The sequence below is a fragment of the Erinaceus europaeus genome, chromosome 7 (genome assembly GCF_950295315.1).
Source record: "Erinaceus europaeus chromosome 7, mEriEur2.1, whole genome shotgun sequence".
NCBI classification, from domain to species: Eukaryota; Metazoa; Chordata; class Mammalia; order Eulipotyphla; family Erinaceidae; genus Erinaceus; species Erinaceus europaeus.
Window position 1 is genome coordinate 131,460,064 of NC_080168.1, and position 17,629 is coordinate 131,477,692.

Here is a 17,629-nt window from a genome sequence, read left to right on the forward strand (position 1 = left end):
CACTGCACCACCTCCTGGACAACCATATCTCATAACTTCTTTAAAAATATTTTACTTATTATTGGGTAGAGACAGAAATTGAGAAGGGAGGGGGAGATAGAGAGACACCTGCAACCTTGCTTCACTACTCATGAAGCTTCCCCCCTGAAGATAGGGGCCAGAGGCTTGAACCCGGGTCCCAGCACACTGTAATGTGTGCGCTTAGCCAGGTGTGCTACTGCCTGGTCCCCGGGTCCCAGCACACTGTAAATGTGTGCGCTTAACCAGGTGTGCTACTGCCTGGTCCCCGGGTCCCAGCACACTGTAATGTGTGCGCTTAGCCAGGTGTGCTACTGCCTGGTCCCCCATCCCATAACTTCTTTATCCAGTCATTTGGTGATGGGCATTTAGGCTGCTTCCACCCTTTGGCTGTTGTAACTAACGCAGCTATGAACATAGTGTTGGACTAGCTTCACTGACGGGAGACAGACGACCAGGGGCTCATGGCTGAGCTGTACGCAGTATCTTTTTATTCATTCACACTGAACGCAGCACAATCTAAGCCAAGCTAAGCTAAACTAAACTGAAAATTCACAATGCTGTCCTTATATATACTTGCCAAGTAGGGTGTAAACAGGATGTTCTGTATTGAGGGTGGAGAGAAAAGTGACTGGTGAAAATCAGGGTGTGACAAGGAGAGGGGGCGGAACAGTCGAGAATTCTGCCACTGAACCACCAATGCCCTGGAGGGAGGGTGGGTGGTGCTTAGTTAACAGTGGTTATGTAAATAGAATACAGTATTAAGCAGGGGGGACTAAACCAAATGAAACAGAAGGGGTTTTTAAAAGCAGAATTAGAAGCATACCAACAATGGAGTGCCTATGTCCCTTCTAATTGGTACCTGGGTGACCATTGGATAAATGCCTAAGAGTGGTATTGCTGGGTTACAAAGTCATTCCACTAGTTTACTTATTTATTTTCCCTTTTGCTGCACTTGTTTTTTTATTGTTGTTGTAGTTATTGGTGTCGTCGTTGTTAGATAGGACAGAGAAATGGAGAGAGGAGGGGAAGATGGAGAGAGGGAGAGAAAGACAGACACCTGTAGACCTGCTTCACCGCCTGTGAAGTGACCCCCCCCCTGCAGGTGGGGAGCTGGGGGTTCGAACTGGGATCCTTACACTGGTCCTTGCACTTTGTGTCACATGCGCTTAACCCGCTGCGCTACCGCCTGACTCCCTCCGCTTTAATTTGTTTAAGGACTGTACATACAGTCTTCCAAAGGGGCTGCCCCAATTTGCATCCCCACCAGCAGTGAAGCAGTTCTCTTTTCTTTCTTTTTAAAAAATATTCCCTTTTGTTGCCCTTGTTTTATTGTTGTAGTTACTATTGTTGTTGTTATTGATGTCATTGTTGTTGGATAGGACAGAGAGAATTGGAGAGAGGAGGAGAAGACAGAGAGGGGGAGAGATAAACACTTGTAGATCTGCTTTACCGCCTGTGAAGCGACTCCCCTGCAGGTGGGGGTCTCTCTTTTTTTTGTTTCTTTTCTTTTTAACATTTTTTTCTTTAAGTTTTTAAAAAAATATTTATTTATTCCCTTTTGTTGCCCTTTGTTTTATTGTTGTAGTTATTATTATTTTTGTTATTGATGTCATCGTTGTTAGGACAGAGAAAAATGGAGAGAGGAGGAAAGACAGACACCTGCAGACCTGCTTCACCACCTGTGAAGCGACTCCCCTGCAGGTGGGGAGCCGGGGGCTCAACCAGGATCCTTACTCCCGTCCTTGCACTTTGCACCACGTGTGCTTAACCTGCTGTGCTACTGCCCGACTACCTCTTTTTAACATTCTTAAGTTTTAAATCTTTATTTACTGGATAGAGACAGCCTGACATTGAGAGGGAAGTGGGTGGTAGAGAGGGAGACAGAGAGACACCTGTAGGCCTTCTTCACCATTCTTGAAGCTTTCACCCTGCAGGTGGGGACTGAGGGCTCGAACCCTAGTCCTTGCATATGGTGACACATGTGCTTAACCACTAGTTTGTTGACTTAAGACATTCTCTAGGGTGTGAGATGGAGGCTCAGTGTAGTTTAATTTGCATTTCCCTAGTGATAAGTGCAGCATTTCTTCATGTGTCTGAGTCATGTGTCTCTTTCTTAGAAAAGTTATTTTTTGCCTCCAGGGATACTGCTGGGGCTCAGGGCCAGCACTGTGAATCCACTGCTCCTGGAGGCCATCCCCCCCCCCCCATTTTATTGGATAGGACAGAGAGAAATCGAGAGAGGAGAGAGGGAGACAGAGAAGGAGAGAAGCGACCCCCCTGCAGGTGGGGAGGAGGGGCTTGAACCCGATCTTTGCATGGGTCCTTGCAAAGTACTATGTGCACCTAGGTGGGCGTGCTCCTGCCAGGCCCCCAACAGTTTAGTTCTTTGGTCCACTTTTTTGTTGGGGTACTTTGCTTGTTTGTGCCCAGTCCGTCTGTCTGATGCGTGATATGCAAACACCTTTTCCCATTTACCTGGGTGAATGTTTGCCGGGTGTAGGAGCTCTGCAGCTCACTCAACCCCAGAATTTATCTTGTCTATTGCACAGCAGAGGCCGCGCCATCCCGCTGCAACCCGGAGCCACCCCGGCTGCAACCCCGAGCCACCCCGGCTGCAACCCTGAGCCACCCCTGCTGCAACCCTGAGCCACGCCAGCTGCAACCCCGAGCCACTCCTGCAGCAACCCCGAGCCACCCCGCCTGCGCTGCAACCCCGAGTCATGACAGATGCAACCCCGAGCCACCCGGGCGGCAATCCCGAGCCATCCTGGCTGCAACCCCGAGCCACCCCTGCTGCAAACTTGAGCCAGCCCGGCTGCAACCACGAGCCAGCCCGGCTGCAACCCCGAGCCAGCCCGGCTGCAACCCCGAGCCACCTCGGCTGCAACCCCGAGTCACCCCGGCTGCAACCCCGAGCCACCCCGGCTGCAACCCCGAGCCACCCCGGCTGCAACCCCGAGCCACCCCGGCTGCAACCCCGAGCCACCCCGGCTGCAACCCCGAGTCACCCCGGCAGCAACCCCGAGCCACCCCGGCTGCAACCCCGAGTCACCCGGCTGCAACCCCGAGCCACCCCGGCTGCAACCCCGAGCCACCCCAGCTGCAACCCCGAGCCACCCCGGCTGCAACCCCGAGCCACCCCGGCTGCAACCCCGAGCCACCCCGGCAGCAACCCCGAGCCACCCCGGCTGCAACCCCGAGCCACCCCGGCTGCAACCCCGAGCCACCCCGGCTGCAACCCCGAGTCACCCGGCAGCAACCCCGAGTCACCCCGGCAGCAACCCCGAGTCACCCCGGCTGCAACCCCGAGTCACCCCGGCTGCAACCCCGAGCCACCCCGGCTGCAAACCCGAGCCACCCCGGCTGCAAACCCGAGTCACCCCGGCTGCAAACCCGAGCCACCCCGGCTGCAACCCCGAGCCACCCCGGCTGCAACCCCGAGCCACCCCGGCTGCAACCCCGAGCCACCCCGGCTGCAAACCCGAGTCACCGCAGCTGCAACCCCGAGCCACCCCGGCGGCAACCCCGAGCCAATCGGGAGCGCGCGGAGCTGCGTACGTGCGCCGACGCTCCGGGGCGGGGCGGGCGGTGCGCGGGCCACATAAGCGCGAAGCCGCGTCCTCCCGCCCCGATTCGACGAGGCCTGGACACGCCCCCTCCGCGCCTCGGATTGGCCCGCGCTTCCACTTACGTGCGCGTGCACGCGGAGTACGGGAGCGCGCACGCCGTCGGCCGCCGGCGTGGCTGAGGCGGGATTCTGTGCCTGCGCATGCGCGTCCGCCTTCCGGGCTGGGCGGGTCGGGGCGGGGGTTTGATGGCGCGGTCCTGAGGGGCGGGGCGCGGCCGCCGGAGGCCGCGGAGCAGCTGGGGCGCGGCGCTGTCCCTTCCGCCCCGGCGACGCCAGCGTCCCTTTGTGTCCGGGCGGGTGCGCCGAGCACCCCGGGGCGCTGCCATTTCGCTTCCGCGCGGAGCCCTGGGCCGCGCTCGTCTGTCAGCCTCGGACCCGCGGCCGGCGGTGAGTTGCCGACGGGGCTTCGGGGTCCGCGCCCGGACCTGGGTCCGAGAGGAGGGGCCGCGGCGATGCGCGGGGTGGGGGGCTCACCTGCGGCTGGGGGCTCACCTGCCCACTCCGGGTCTCACCTGCCGCTCGGGGTCTCACCTGCCGCTCGGGGTCTCACCTGCCGCTCGGGGTCTCACCTGCCCACTCGGGGTCTCACCTGCCCACTCGGGGTCTCACCTGCCCACTCGGGGTCTCACCTGCCCACTCGGGGTCTCACCTGCCGCTCGGGGTCTCACCTGCCGCTCGGGGTCTCACCTGCCGCTCGGGGTCTCACCTGCCGCTCGGGGTCTCACCTGCGGCTCGGGGTCTCACCTGCGGCTCGGGGTCTCACCTGCCCACTCCGGGTCTCACCTGCCGCTCGGGGTCTCACCTGCCGCTCGGGGTCTCACCTGCCGCTCGGGGTCTCACCTGCCGCTCGGGGTCTCACCTGCCCACTCGGGGTCTCACCTGCCCACTCGGGGTCTCACCTGCCCACTCGGGGTCTCACCTGCCGCTCGGGGTCTCACCTGCCCACTCGGGGTCTCACCTGCCCGCTCGGGGTCTCACCTGCGGCTCGGGGTCTCACCTGCCGCTCGGGGTCTCACCTGCCCACTCCGGGTCTCACCTGCGGCTCGGGGTCTCACCTGCCGCTCGGGGTCTCACCTGCCGCTCGGGGTCTCATCTGCCCACTCGGGGTCTCACCTGAAGCTCGGGGTCTCACCTGCCGCTCGGGGTCTCACCTGCCGCTCGGGGTCTCATCTGCCCACTCGGGGTCTCACCTGTGGCTCGGGGTCTCACCTGCCCGCTCGGGGTCTCACCTGCCGCTCGGGGTCTCACCTGCCCGCTCGGGGTCTCACCTGCCCACTCGGGGGCTCACCTGCCGCTCGGGGTCTCACCTGCGGCTCGGGGTCTCACCTGCGGCTCGGGGTCTCACCTGCCCACTCGGGGTCTCACCTGCCGCTCGGGGTCTCACCTGCCCACTCGGGGTCTCACCTGCCGCTCGGGGTCTCACCTGCCGCTCGGGGTCTCACCTGCGGCTCGGGGTCTCACCTGCGGCTCGGGGTCTCACCTGCCCACTCGGGGTCTCACCTGCCGCTCGGGGTCTCACCTGCCCACTCGGGGGCTCACCTGCCGCTCGGGGTCTCACCTGCCCGCTCGGGGTCTCACCTGCCACTCGGTGTCTCACCTGCCCACTCGGGGTCTCACCTGCCACTCGGGGTCTCACCTGCCACTCGGGGTCTCAACTGCCCACTCGGGGTCTCACCTGCCGCTCGGGGTCTCACCTGCCACTCGGGGTCTCACCTGCGGCTCGGGGTCTCACCTGCCCACTCGGGGTCTCACCTGCGGCTCGGGGTCTCACCTGCCCACTCGGGGTCTCACCTGCCCACTCGGGGGCTCACCTGCCGCTCGGGGTCTCACCTGCCCGCTCGGGGTCTCACCTGCCCGCTCGGGGTCTCACCTGCCCGCTCGGGGTCTCACCTGCGGCTCGGGGTCTCACCTGCCCGCTCGGGGTCTCACCTGCCACTCGGTGTCTCACCTGCCCACTCGGGGTCTCACCTGCCACTCGGGGTCTCAACTGCCCACTCGGGGTCTCACCTGCCCACTCGGGGTCTCACCTGCCGCTCGGGGTCTCACCTGCCGCTCGGGGTCTCACCTGCGGCTCGGGGTCTCACCTGCCCACTCGGGGTCTCACCTGCGGCTCGGGGTCTCACCTGCGGCTCGGGGTCTCACCTGCCCGCTCGGGGTCTCACCTGCCCGCTCGGGGTCTCACCTGAGGCTCGGGGTCTCACCTGCCGCTCAGGGTCTCACCTGCCCGCTCGGGGTCTCACCTGCCGCTCGGGGTCTCACCTGCCGCTCAGGGTCTCACCTGCCGCTCGGGGTCTCACCTGCCCGCTCGGGGTCTCACCTGCCGCTCGGGGTCTCACCTGCCCGCTCGGGGTCTCACCTGCCCGCTCGGGGTCTCACCTGCCGCTCGGGGTCTCACCTGCCGCTCGGGGTCTCACCTGCCCGCTCGGGGTCTCACCTGCCGCTCGGCGGGCTCCCTGCCTCAGTCTCCACTAATGAAGCTCCCCTGCAGGTGGGTACCGAGGCTTGAACCTGGGCCTTCTGTGTGGTGATGTGTGCTCTCTGCCAGGTGTGCCGACGCTCTGCCCTGTGAGATACCCCAGGCCAGAAAGGTGCCCGTCTCCCTGACCCACAGGTGAGCGCCCTGGCCAGAGACCCCGCTGGAGTCCTTGCTGCTGGGTGCCTTTGGCTGCTGCCCTCTGCTGCCTTTTCTCTCCACACTGAAGGAGCAGGGTGCCAGTGAGGGAGGGAGGGAGGGAGGAAGGAAGGAGAGAAGGAGGGAAGGAGGGAAGGGAGGAAGGAAGGAAGGAGGGAAGGAGGGAAATAAGGGAGGAGGGAAGGAAAAGGGAAAGGGAGGGAGGGAGGAGGGAAGGAAGGAAAGGGGAGAGGAGGGAAGGAAGGAGAGGCAGGAAGGACGGGCTCCCCGGCGGCGCAGGTGCAGGGGAGCTGCCTGCACTGAGCCCAGGATCCCAGTGCCTTGGCTCCGACTCTCCTTGCTGTGTTTATTGACTGACTGTAGATAGAGGCGGAGAGGGAAGGAGCCCGGACCCAGGCTGGGCCCCACCTGGACCGCGCCCAAGGCCAGCAGCGCCTGCGAGCGGCAGGTGTTTGAGCAGCTCTGCTGTCCCGCGGCACCCAGGGCTGTCCCGGCCTGCCCGCCCGCACGGCCTCTGCTCCCTGAGGCGTGAGCCTTGCGTTCTGAGGTCCGGTGCTGGCCGCTGCCCTCTCTGCCAGGGGATTCTGCCCTCTCAGCGTTGCTGTGCTCTGCAGACTCAGCGCCAGTGGCGCTGGGGTAAGCCTCCCCCGGCTGTGCCGTGCAGTGTTTCACGACTGGCCAGCATCCTTTTTTTCCTTTTTAGATATTTTTATTTATTTACTCCCTTTTGTTGCCCTTGTTATTTTATTGTTGTAGTTATTATTGTTGTTGCTACTGATGTTGTTGTTGTTGGATAGGACAGAGAGAAATGGAGAGAAGAGGGGAAGACAGAGGGGGAGAGAAAGACAGACACCTGCAGACCTGCTTCACTGCTTGTGAAGCGACTCCCCTGCAGGTGGGGAGCCGGGGGCTCGAACCGGGATCCTTATGCCGGTCCTTGCGCTTTGCGCCACATGCGCTTAACCCACTGCGCTACAGCCCGACTCCCTTTTTTTCTTTTTAATTTTTATTTATAAAATGGAAACACTGACAAAACCATAGGATAAGAGGGGTACAACTCCACACAGTTCCCCCCACCAGAACTCCGTATCCCATCCCCTCCCCTGACAGCTTTCCTATTCTCTATCCCTCTGGGAGCATGGACCCAGGGTCATTGTGGGATGCAGAAGGTGGAAGGTCTGGCTTCTGTAATTGCTTCCCCGCTGACCATGGGTGTTGACAGGTGGATCCATACTCCCAGTCTGCCTCTCTCTTTCCCTAGTGGGCAGGGTTCTGGGGAAGCGGAGCTCCAGGACACATTGGTGGGGTTGTCTGTCCAGGGAAGTCTGGTTGGCATCCTGCTGGCATCTGGAACCTGGTGGCTGAAAAGAGAGTTAACACACAAAGTCAAAGAAATTATTGATTAATCATGAACCTAAAGGCTGGAATAGTGCAGATGAAGATGGGGGGGGGGTGTCTCCATTTTAGAAAAAGCTAGTAGGTCTATTTTAGGTTTATTCCAAGGGGCCTATGACTTTACTAGCTTTTGCCTGAGCCTGACAGCTAATGTGCTGGTGGACCCAAGGTGTTGTCTGCGGAGATGGTGTCATAGTTGGAAAAAGGACTAGAAAGCTGGATCAGGCAAGAGAGCGGCTCCCAAATATGGGAAATTATAGAAATATTGTTAACTGGGAGTCAGGCTGTAGCACAGCGGGTTAAGCACATGTGGCACAAAGCACAAGGACCAGCATAAGGATCCTGGTTCGAGCCCCCAGCTCCCCACCTGCAGGGGAGTCGCTTCACAGGCGGTGAAGCAGGTCTGCAGGTGTCTGTCTTTCTCTCCCCTCTCTGTCTTCCCCTCCTCTCTCCATTTCTTTGTCCTATCCAACAACAACATCAATAACAACAATAATAACTACAACAACAATGAAAACAAGGGCAAGAAAAGGGAAAATAAATATAATTTTTTTAAAAAAAGCGGTGAGGCAGGTCTGCAGGTGTCTGTCTTTCTCTCCCCCTCTCTGTCTTCCCCTCCTCTCTCCATTTCTCTCTGTCCTATCCAACAACAATGACAGCAATAATGATGGGAAAAAAAATAGTCTCCAGGAGCAGTGGATTGGTAGTGCAGGCCCTGAGCCCCAATGATAACCCCAGAAGCAAATAAAATAAAATAAAAAATAAAAGTAGAATATAGAAAAGTACAGAAAAAGAGGGTGAAAACCTGCACATCTTTCTATTGGGAAGCAATCCGAACGTTCGATGAACACAGTCAACACTCTTGACTCGGAGTCAAGACCAACACCTACTTTGTGGGACACATGGGGCCTTGTCTCCAGTTTTGAGACCAGTGTGTCCTGAGTGTCTTTCCATGTCATCTCATGGAGCTGTGATTTTTGTTTTCTTGGTACTTTTTATTTTGAAGATTTGTTCGCGAGTGAGAGATAAAGGGAGTTGCAGAAGCAGAGCTAAAGAGTTGCTGTGGTACTGAGGGTGTTGGGCCCAACTCTGCACCTCACACCTGTGCGTCTGTCTGTGCGTCTGCCTCGCAGCCGTCGCGCACGCCACTTCTGGGGCCACCGTTATATTGATGTTCTTAAGAGTCTTTACTAGTGATTTAATGTTGATTTGCCAAATTACAAGATGACGGGTATGCTTTCACCATTCTCAGAGTTCTCCCTTGGAAACTGCACTAGTTCTCCCAAGATTACAGATATGGGTTGACCATTATTTCTGTAACTATATTTACACATATTTGCCCATTTTTTCCTATGGTCCTGCTTTCTCTTCCTTTCTAAGCCACACCTACTACTTCCAACTGTCCTTCCTTTTTTTCCCCTCTTCTCTCCCTGGGTCCTGACGGAGTTGGATCTCAGAGCCCTCTGGTCATCTTCCCCTAACATTTCTCTCCCCTGGGAGTATGGACCCAAATTCTTCTTCTTTTTTAAAAAAATTTTTTTAAAAAAGATTTTTATCTATTTATTGAGAGATAGGAGAGAGGGAAAGAAGCAGACACCACTCTGGTACATGTGCTGCCTGGGATTGAACTCAGGACCTTAGGCTTGAGAGTCCAGTACCTTATCTACTGTGCCACCTCCCGGACTACTGGACCCAAATTCTTTATGGGGAGCAGAAGGTGGGAGTTCTGGCTCCTGTCGTTGCTTCTCCACTGGACATGGGTGTTGGCAGGTGGATCCACACCCCCAGCCTGTGTCTGTCTGTCCCTAGTGGGGCAGGGCTCTGGGGAGGGGAGGTTCCAGGACACAGGGGTGAGGGCGTCTGCCCGGGGAAGAAAGGTTGGCGTCATGGTGGCATCTGCAGCTGGGCTGCATGCAGCTGTCCTTTGTCCTATTCAGCAGCCTTTTGCCGATTCGTAGATGGGCTGTGATTATCTGCCATAGCGTCTCTTTTGTCCCTTCTTTGTAGTTTCTAGTGGCCTGGAAACCCTGCTTCACTCAGAGTTGCCAGGATCTGAAGACTGTTTGTTTTTATTTTTGTTTTCAAAAATTTCTTTATTGGGAGGCTAATGGTTTACAGTCAGCAAGCAGTACAATGCAGTAGTTGGCACATGCATGACATTTCCCAGTTTTCCACATGACAGTTAACCCCCCCACTAGGTCCTCATCTGCCATCCTGCCCCAGGACCTGAGCCCTGCCCCTCCCAGAGTTCTTGACTTTGGTGCAGTGCACCATCTTTGTCATTTTAAAAAAAATTTATTTCTTTATTGGGGAATTAATATTTTACATTCAGCAGTAAATACAATAGTTTGTACATGCATAACATTCCCCAGTTTCCCATTTAACAATACAACCCCCACTATTTCATTTATCACCCTTCATGGACCTGTATTCTCCCCACCCACCCACCCCAAAGTCTTTTACTTTGGTGCAATACGCCAATTCCATTTCAGGTTCTACTTGTGTTTTCTTTTCTGATCTTGTTTTTCAGCTTCTGCCTAGAGTGAGATCATCCCATATTCATCCTTCTGTTTCTGACTTATTTCATATAACATGAATTTTCAAGGTCCATCCAAGATTGGCTGAAAACGGTGAAGTCATCATTTTTTACAGCTGAGTAGTATTCCATTGTGTATATAGACCACAACTTGCTCAGCCACTCATCTGTTGTTGGACACCTGGGTTGCTTCCAGGTTTTGGCTATTACAAATTGTGCTGCCAAGAACATAGGTGTACACAGATCTTTTTGGATGGATGTGTTGGGTTCCTTAGGATCTATCCCCAGGAGAGGAATTGCAGGGTCATAGGGTAGGTCCATTTCTAGCCTTCTGAGAGTCTCCAGACTGCTCTCCACAGAAGTTGGACCCATTGACATTCCCACCAACAGTGCAGGAGGGTTCCTTTGACCCCACACCCTCTCCAGCATTTGCTGCTGTTACCTTTTCTGATGTGTGAAATTCTCACAGGACTGAAGTGGTATCTCATTGTTGTCTTTATTTGCATTTCTCTGACAATCAGAGACTTGGAGCATTTTTTCATGTGTTTCTCTGCCTTTTGGATCTCTTCTGTGGTGAATATTCTGTCCATGTCCTCTCCCCATTTTTGGATGGGGTTATTTGTTGTCTTGTTGTTGAGTCTGGCAAGCTCTTTATATATGTTGGTTATTAAACTCTTATCTGATGTATGACATGTAAAGATCTTCTCCCATTCTGTGAAGGGTCTCTTGGTTTAGGTAATAGTTTTTGTTGCTGTGCAGAAGCTTTTTAATTTGATGTAGTCCCATAGGTTTATACTTGCCTTAGTCTTCTTTGTAATTGGGTTTGTTTCATTGAAAATGTCTTTAAAATTTATGCAGAAAAGAGTTCTGTCAATATTTTCCTCTAAGTATTTGATAGTTTCTGGTCTCACATCCAAGTCCTTGATCCACTTGGAATTTACTTTTGTATTTGGTGAGATACAGTGATTCAGTTTCATTCTTCTGCATGTTTCAACCCATTGTTTCCAACACCATTTGTTGAAGAGACTCTGCTTTCCCCATGTAATAGTCTGGGCCCCTTTGTCAAAGATTAGGTGGCCAGAGGTGTGGGAATCTTTGTCATCTTAATGCGGTGCCCAGGAATAAACTCAGGGCAACCATCGCCCAGTCCAATGTGAGGTCTACATTTTTTGAGCAATGGTGAGGGGTTGAGGAAGAGACAGACAGACAGACCAAAGCCTCATCACTCCACCATCCATAGCATTCCCTGGTCCATTAAGGCGTCCTGTGTGAGCACGGCAAGTCTTACCCTTAGTGTCTGAGAGGCTCCTAGATGTCTTGTCTTTTGCTTGCCTTGCCATTTTTGTTTCTTTCTTTCTAGTAAGTTCTTTATTTATTTACTAGATAGGGACAGAGAGAAACTGAGAAAGGAGGGGGAGGTCTAGAGAGAGAGAGAGACCGAAGACACCTACAGCCATGCTTCACCACTGTTGAAGCTTTCCCCCTGCAGGTGGGGACTGGTGGCTTGAACCTGGGTCCTTGTGCCCTGTGATGTGTGCGCTAATCCCAGCCCTCTGATTTGTCAATTTATGTGTGTATATAATATTCCATTTAATACACATTCTTAATTTTTTAGATTTATCTTCAGAATAACAGGCATTTAGGTTGTCTTTAAGCTTTTTTATTCTCAGCTAGACATTCTGTTAACTGTGGCTATTTTGTACGTGTGTGGGTGTCTCCTCGGGTAAACTGGAGGTGGGGTTTCTGGGTCACAGGGAACGCTTCCTCTTAAGCTCCTCCGTGTCGTTTTCGCCGGGCTGGCTTCACGGGCGGGTAACAGACGACCAGGGACTCATGGTTGAGCTGTAGGCAGTATCTCTTTATTCATGCAGGACGCAGCACAATCTAAGACGAGCTAAGCTAAACTCAAGTACAGTACTGTAAAACTCACAATGCTGTCTTTATATATACTTGCCAAGTAGGGTGGAAACAGGATGTGACATAGAGAGGGTGGAGAGAAAAGTGACTGGTGACAATCAGAGTGTGACAAGGAGGGGGCGGAGCAGGCGAGAATCCTATCACTGAACCACCAATGCCCTGGAGGGAGTGCTTTATGTAAATGTAAAAGTGATTTATGTAAATAGACCAAAGCTTTGAATGGGATTAAATCTATCCCTATATAGGCATATGGTTAAGCAGAAGCCAGGGGGAGCTGGCATACTATCCAACACCTCCGTATGTGGTGTCGGGGCCACAGTCCTCTAGGAAAGTCGCTTTCATCGCAGGATCGGATAATGCAAAAGAGTGCTTGCTCTCTCATAACTCTGAAAACGTTGGAATTGAAACAATTACAAATAATCTTTAACCAAAATCCTGTTATTCTTTCCTCTTTTAGCTGCCAGTGGTGCTCGTCGTCTCCTGGCTTTAGCCTGTCTTCTCGCTTTCCATGTAGCTCATGACTCAGAAGAGGGAAAAGCTGAGGGACGATGGACGCAAAAGCTCGCAATTGTCTGCTGCAGCACCGAGAAGCCCTGGAGAGGGACATCAAGACGTCCTACATCATGGACCACATGGTTGGGGACGGGGTCTTGACAGTAGCAGAGGAGGAGAAAGTGAAAAACGAGGTGAGGCCCCCGAGACTGCCCGCTTTCCTGGGGTTCCACAGCATCTGCGCTCGTCTCGGTCGCGTTCTCTGCCGCCTTCCGTACCCGTGTTCTTTTTTTCTAGCCCACGCAACAGAAACGGGCAGCCAAGCTAATCAAGACGCTCCTTACCAAGGACGATCACTCCTACATCTCCTTCTACAACGCCCTGCTGCTGGAGGGCTACAGAGATCTCGCCGCCCTGCTGCACGGCGCGGTTCCCGCCGGCCCCTCTTCCAGCGGCAAAGACTCGCTTGGCGGAGTGACTTCATACGGTCTGTACACGTGACGCCTGCCTCCCGCCGTCGCGCAGTGCCGCCTTGGCGCTCGCTGCTTCACTGTGAGGGGGCCTGCGAGGAGACCCAGGTTCACTCCGGCTCGTGAGAGAGCTCACGTGGACGGTGCGCGGCTTTACCGTGTGTGACCCGGGTGGAGCCTGGCCCCACCACAGTGAAGGAAGCTCTGGTCTCTTTCCCTCTCTGCCTCTACCTGAAAACAACGCCTGTGCGAAAATGACGTCGTGTTTCTCAGCAACTAATGGCAGCTGTGTTCACTCACATCTCATTTTTGGCGTCTGTCTTTGATCGCAGTGATGTGTATGCTGATTTTTAGACATAAGACGACTGCTGACAGGCCTTCGTTTAAGTTCTGCTGTTGAGTTTGAAGCAGCAGAAAGAATGTGAACTCCCCTCGCTGGACAGGGGCGGCTCAGTGTTGCGCGCGAGAAGTCCAGGCTTGGTCCCCAGCCTCACATATGCGCTCACCTTTCTCTCTCTTTTTCATATCATAAATCAGTACTGAAAAAGAGGAAGATTTCTTTCTTCTTCTTTATTTATTTATTTGCCTCCCGGGTTCTTGCTGGGGTTCGGTTCCTGCACTACGAATCCACTGCTCCTGGAGGCCATTTTTTCTTTGTTGTAGTCCTGGTTGTTTGTTGTTGTTGTTGTTGTTGTTATTGTTGTTGGATAGGACAGAGAGAAATGGAGAGAGGAGGGGGAGACAGAGGGGGAGAGAAAGACAGACACCTGCAGACCTGCTTCACCGCCTGTGAGGGGACTAGGTGGGGAGCCGGGGGCTTGAACCAGGATCCTTGCCGATCCCTGTGCTTTGCGTCACGTGCCCTTAACCCACTGCACTACCGCCCGGTCCCCTATTTTAACATTTACTTATTTACCAAAGCACTGTTCAGCTCTGGCTTATAGTGGTGCAGGGGATTGAATCTGGGACTTGATGGAGCCTCAGGCTGAGAGTCTGTTTGCATAGCCATTATGTTATCTACCCCTACCCTCTATTTTTATTTTAATTAAAAATTTTTTTATATTATTTATTTTCCCTTTATCTGTCCTTGTTTTTACTGTTGTTGTAGTTATCATTATTGTTGTGTTGTTACCTATTTCTATTTTTCTATCACCAGGCTTATTGCTGGAGCCTGAACAGTGAATCCACTGCTCCTAGCAGTCACTCCCCCCTCGTCCCTTGCTCTCTCCCTCCCTCCTTCCTCCCTTCCTCCCTCCTTTTCTTGATAGAGACCAGGGGCATGGGGGAGGGGAGAAAAAGACACCTGCATCCTTGCTCCACCTCTGGAAAGTTTCTCCCCTGCAGGTGTGGACTGGAGGTTTGAACCCAAATCCTCCTGTTTGGTAATGTGTTTTCTGTGCCAGTTGCCTCATTGCCTGACCCCAAGAACAAGAGTCTTCAGAAATCTGTGTTCTTTAAAGACGTTTTATATTTATTATAACAACAACAACTATTCTTACTTGACCAGAGCGCTGCTCAGCTCTGGCTGATGGTGGTGCTGAGGATTGAACCTGGGACCTTGGAGCCTCAGGCAGGACCGTCTTTTGCAGAACCACTGTGCTGTCTCCCCAGCTCTTGAAAGAAATTATATATTGTTTCCTTTACACTCTTGTTCATAGTCTGTCTTTCTCTCTTTCTCTTTAAGATTTATTTATTAGTGGGAGTCGGGCGGTGGCGCAGCGGGGTAAGCGCACGTGGCGCAAAGCGCAGGGACCCGCGTAAGGATCCCGGTTCGAGTCCCCCGGCTCCCCACCTGCAGGGGAGTCGCTTCACAGGTGGTGAAGCAGGTCTGCAGGTGTCTGTCTTTCTCTCCTCCTGTCTGTCTTCCCCTCCTCTCTCCATTTCTCTCTGTCCTATCCTACAACAACAGCAATAACTACAACAATAAAACAAGGGCAACAAAAGGGAATAAATAAATATAAAAAATTAAAGAAAAGATTTATTAGTAAGAAAGAGAGTGGAAAAAGAAGCAGAGCAGGAGGTTCCCACACTTCATCCTCTGTCGGTTCCTGGGCTACGCCTAGCCTTCTGTGAGAGAGAGAGAGAAGGAGAGAGAGACAGAGAGAGAGAGGGAGGGGGTGAGAGAGAAGAGCAGGGAGGGAGAGAGGGAGGACAGGGCAGCCTTCTCGTGGTTCACTCTGTGTTGCTGGGGATTGAATTCAGGACCCTGCTTACCGGGCTGAGCTCCATCACTGAGCTACCACCCCAGCCCTGTAGCCTGCTAGAAGGCGCATGTTTCTCTTTATTTTTCTGGGTGTTCTGTGAAATCAGAAAGCTGAAATGGAGTACTAGCCACATTTTGGGGAGCCGGGGTGGGGGTGGTGCAGTGGGTTACGCACACGTGGCACAAAGCGCAAGGACCGGCATAAGGATCCCGGTTCGAGCCCCCGGCTCTCCACTTGCAGGAGGGTCGCTTTTCAGGCGGTGAAGCAGGTCTGCAGGTGTCTGTCTTTCTCTCCCCCTCTCTGTCTTCCCCTCCTCTCTCCATTTCTCTCTATCCTAGCCAACAACGACGACGACAACAATAATAACAAGACCAACGATGAGAAACTAGGCACATTTCTGTCCTGGGAACTTTGAGTGTCCGCTTCAGATGGCATTGTTCAAGGGATCGCTTCAGGGCTATATTTACACATGCTTGTTTTTGTTTCACTTTTGATTTCAGTAAGAACAGTCCTCTGTGAAGGCGGAGTGCCCCAGAGGCCAGTTGTCTTTGTTACTAGGAAGAAGCTGGTGAATGCCATCCAGCAGAAGCTCGCCAGTCTGAATGGGGAGCCTGGCTGGGTGTCCGTCTATGGCATGGCCGGCTGCGGGAAGTCTGTGCTAGCTGCGGAAGCTGTCCGAGACCACTTCTTCCTAGAAAGTAAGTGCACGGCACCACCGCTTCTCTGTTGTGATTTTGGCTCTGCTTTGTTTTTACTGCAGGTTAAGGAGGTATCCCTTAGGCCTTGTTGCTTTCTGTTCTAACAAACTGCCACACATTTGGTGACTTAACGCAACAAATTCATTATCTTACAGTTCTGGAAGCCACAAGTCCAAGAGTAGTTTTCTCTTTTTTGTTTCCTTTTTATCAGAGCCCTGCTCAGCTCTGGTGCTTATAGTGGTTTGGGGGATTGAACCTGGGATTTTGGAGCTTTGGGCATCAAAGTCTTTTTGTGTAACCGTTATGCTAACTCCCTAGTCTCAAAAGTAACTCTTTAAAGATTTTTTAAATTAAATTTTATTTTGATTTTGATTGATAAGACAGAGAAATTAAGAAGGGAAGTGGTAGTAGAGAGGGAGAGAGACACACACACTTGAAGCTCTGCTTTCCCCCCTTCAGGAGGGGGCTGGGGCTTGAACTCAGGTCCTTGTGCATGATAACATGTGTGCTTAATGGGGTGCATCCCTTCCATTTTAAATAAACTTTATTATTTATTTATTACCAGAGCACGGCTTGACTCTGGTTTATGGTGGTGCTGGGGATTGAACCTGGGACCTGGGAAGCTCAGGCACCGAAGTCTTTTTGCATAACCGTTATGCTATCTCCCCTGTCTCTCCCTTTCCCCAATGATAAGAAGTCATTCTTATTGTGGCAAAAATCAAGGTGTCGGTAGAGCAGAGTTCCTTTTTTTTTTTAAAGATTGTAATCGCTGATGAGAGAGAAAGAGGCGAGAGAGAGAGAAGCAGACATCACTGTGGTACTGCACTGCTGGGGGCTGAACTCCGCATCTCACCCTCGAGGGGGTCCAGTCCCTTCAGGCTAGCAGGGAGATTCCGTTTCATTGTGCTTTTCAGCTTCTACGGTGCCCTACATTCCTCGACCTAAGATCTCTTCTTCTGTTTTCAAGTTGATGGCATCTTTTCTTTCCCTTAATATCAGTGGGACTTGGTGCCTGCACAATGCGTCCCTGGCTCCCGGAAGTGTGCACAGCACCTGTTTTTAGCCAGAGTGCTTGCTGTTCAGTATGACTCGAGCAGAGCCCAGGATCGAACCTGGGGCCTCGGAACCTCAGGCACGAAAGCATCTCGTAAGCCGCTGTGCTGTCTGCCGGGCCCTAACAGCTCATAGCGTCTTCAAGCCTTTGTGTTGCTGCGTGCCTTCCTCTGACTCTCATCTCCTGCTTCTGACCCCTTCTCGAAAGCCCAGAATCGCGGTGAACCCATCAGGTAGTCCAGGGTCCTCTCACCTTACAATTCCGGAACACTCTGTGCTTCCACACTGAGCAGTCATCATCTTTGTGGGGGAACTAATGGTCTGTGGTCGACAGTAAGACACAATAGTTGGTCCATGTGTAACATTTCCCAGTTTTCCACATCACACTCTAACCCCCCACCAGGTCCTTCTCTGCCAGCCATCATGTCCCAGGACCTGAACTCGCCTACCCCAGAGTCCTTGACTTTGGTTCGGTGCAGCAAGCCTAGTTCAAGACTGAGCAGTCATTATTTCAGAGAATGAAGGGAGGAGGGAGAGAGAGAGAGACGAGCCACAGTACCCGTTACCCACAAAGCGTCCTCGT

The 17,629-nt window shown here is 53.5% G+C and overlaps 1 protein-coding gene across 4 annotated transcripts in view; it reads left to right on the forward strand.

Moving 5' to 3' along the window:
- APAF1 (apoptotic peptidase activating factor 1) overlaps positions 1 to 17,629 on the forward strand; it is a 444,316-nt gene that overhangs the window by 353,776 nt on the left and 72,911 nt on the right. For 2 of the 4 annotated variants that reach the window (XM_016187661.2, XM_060195616.1), the window contains exons 1-4: positions 6,137 to 6,260; positions 12,644 to 12,815; positions 12,919 to 13,108; positions 15,796 to 15,993. In XM_016187661.2, the coding sequence (XP_016043147.1) occupies positions 12,678 to 12,815; positions 12,919 to 13,108; positions 15,796 to 15,993 (526 nt within the window). In that variant the 5' untranslated portion in view covers positions 6,137 to 6,260; positions 12,644 to 12,677. Of the gene's footprint in view, positions 1 to 3,893; positions 4,041 to 6,136; positions 6,261 to 12,643; positions 12,816 to 12,918; positions 13,109 to 15,795; positions 15,994 to 17,629 lie in introns of those variants that run through there. The other 2 variants (XM_060195615.1, XM_060195614.1) reach the window with 2 other exon arrangements.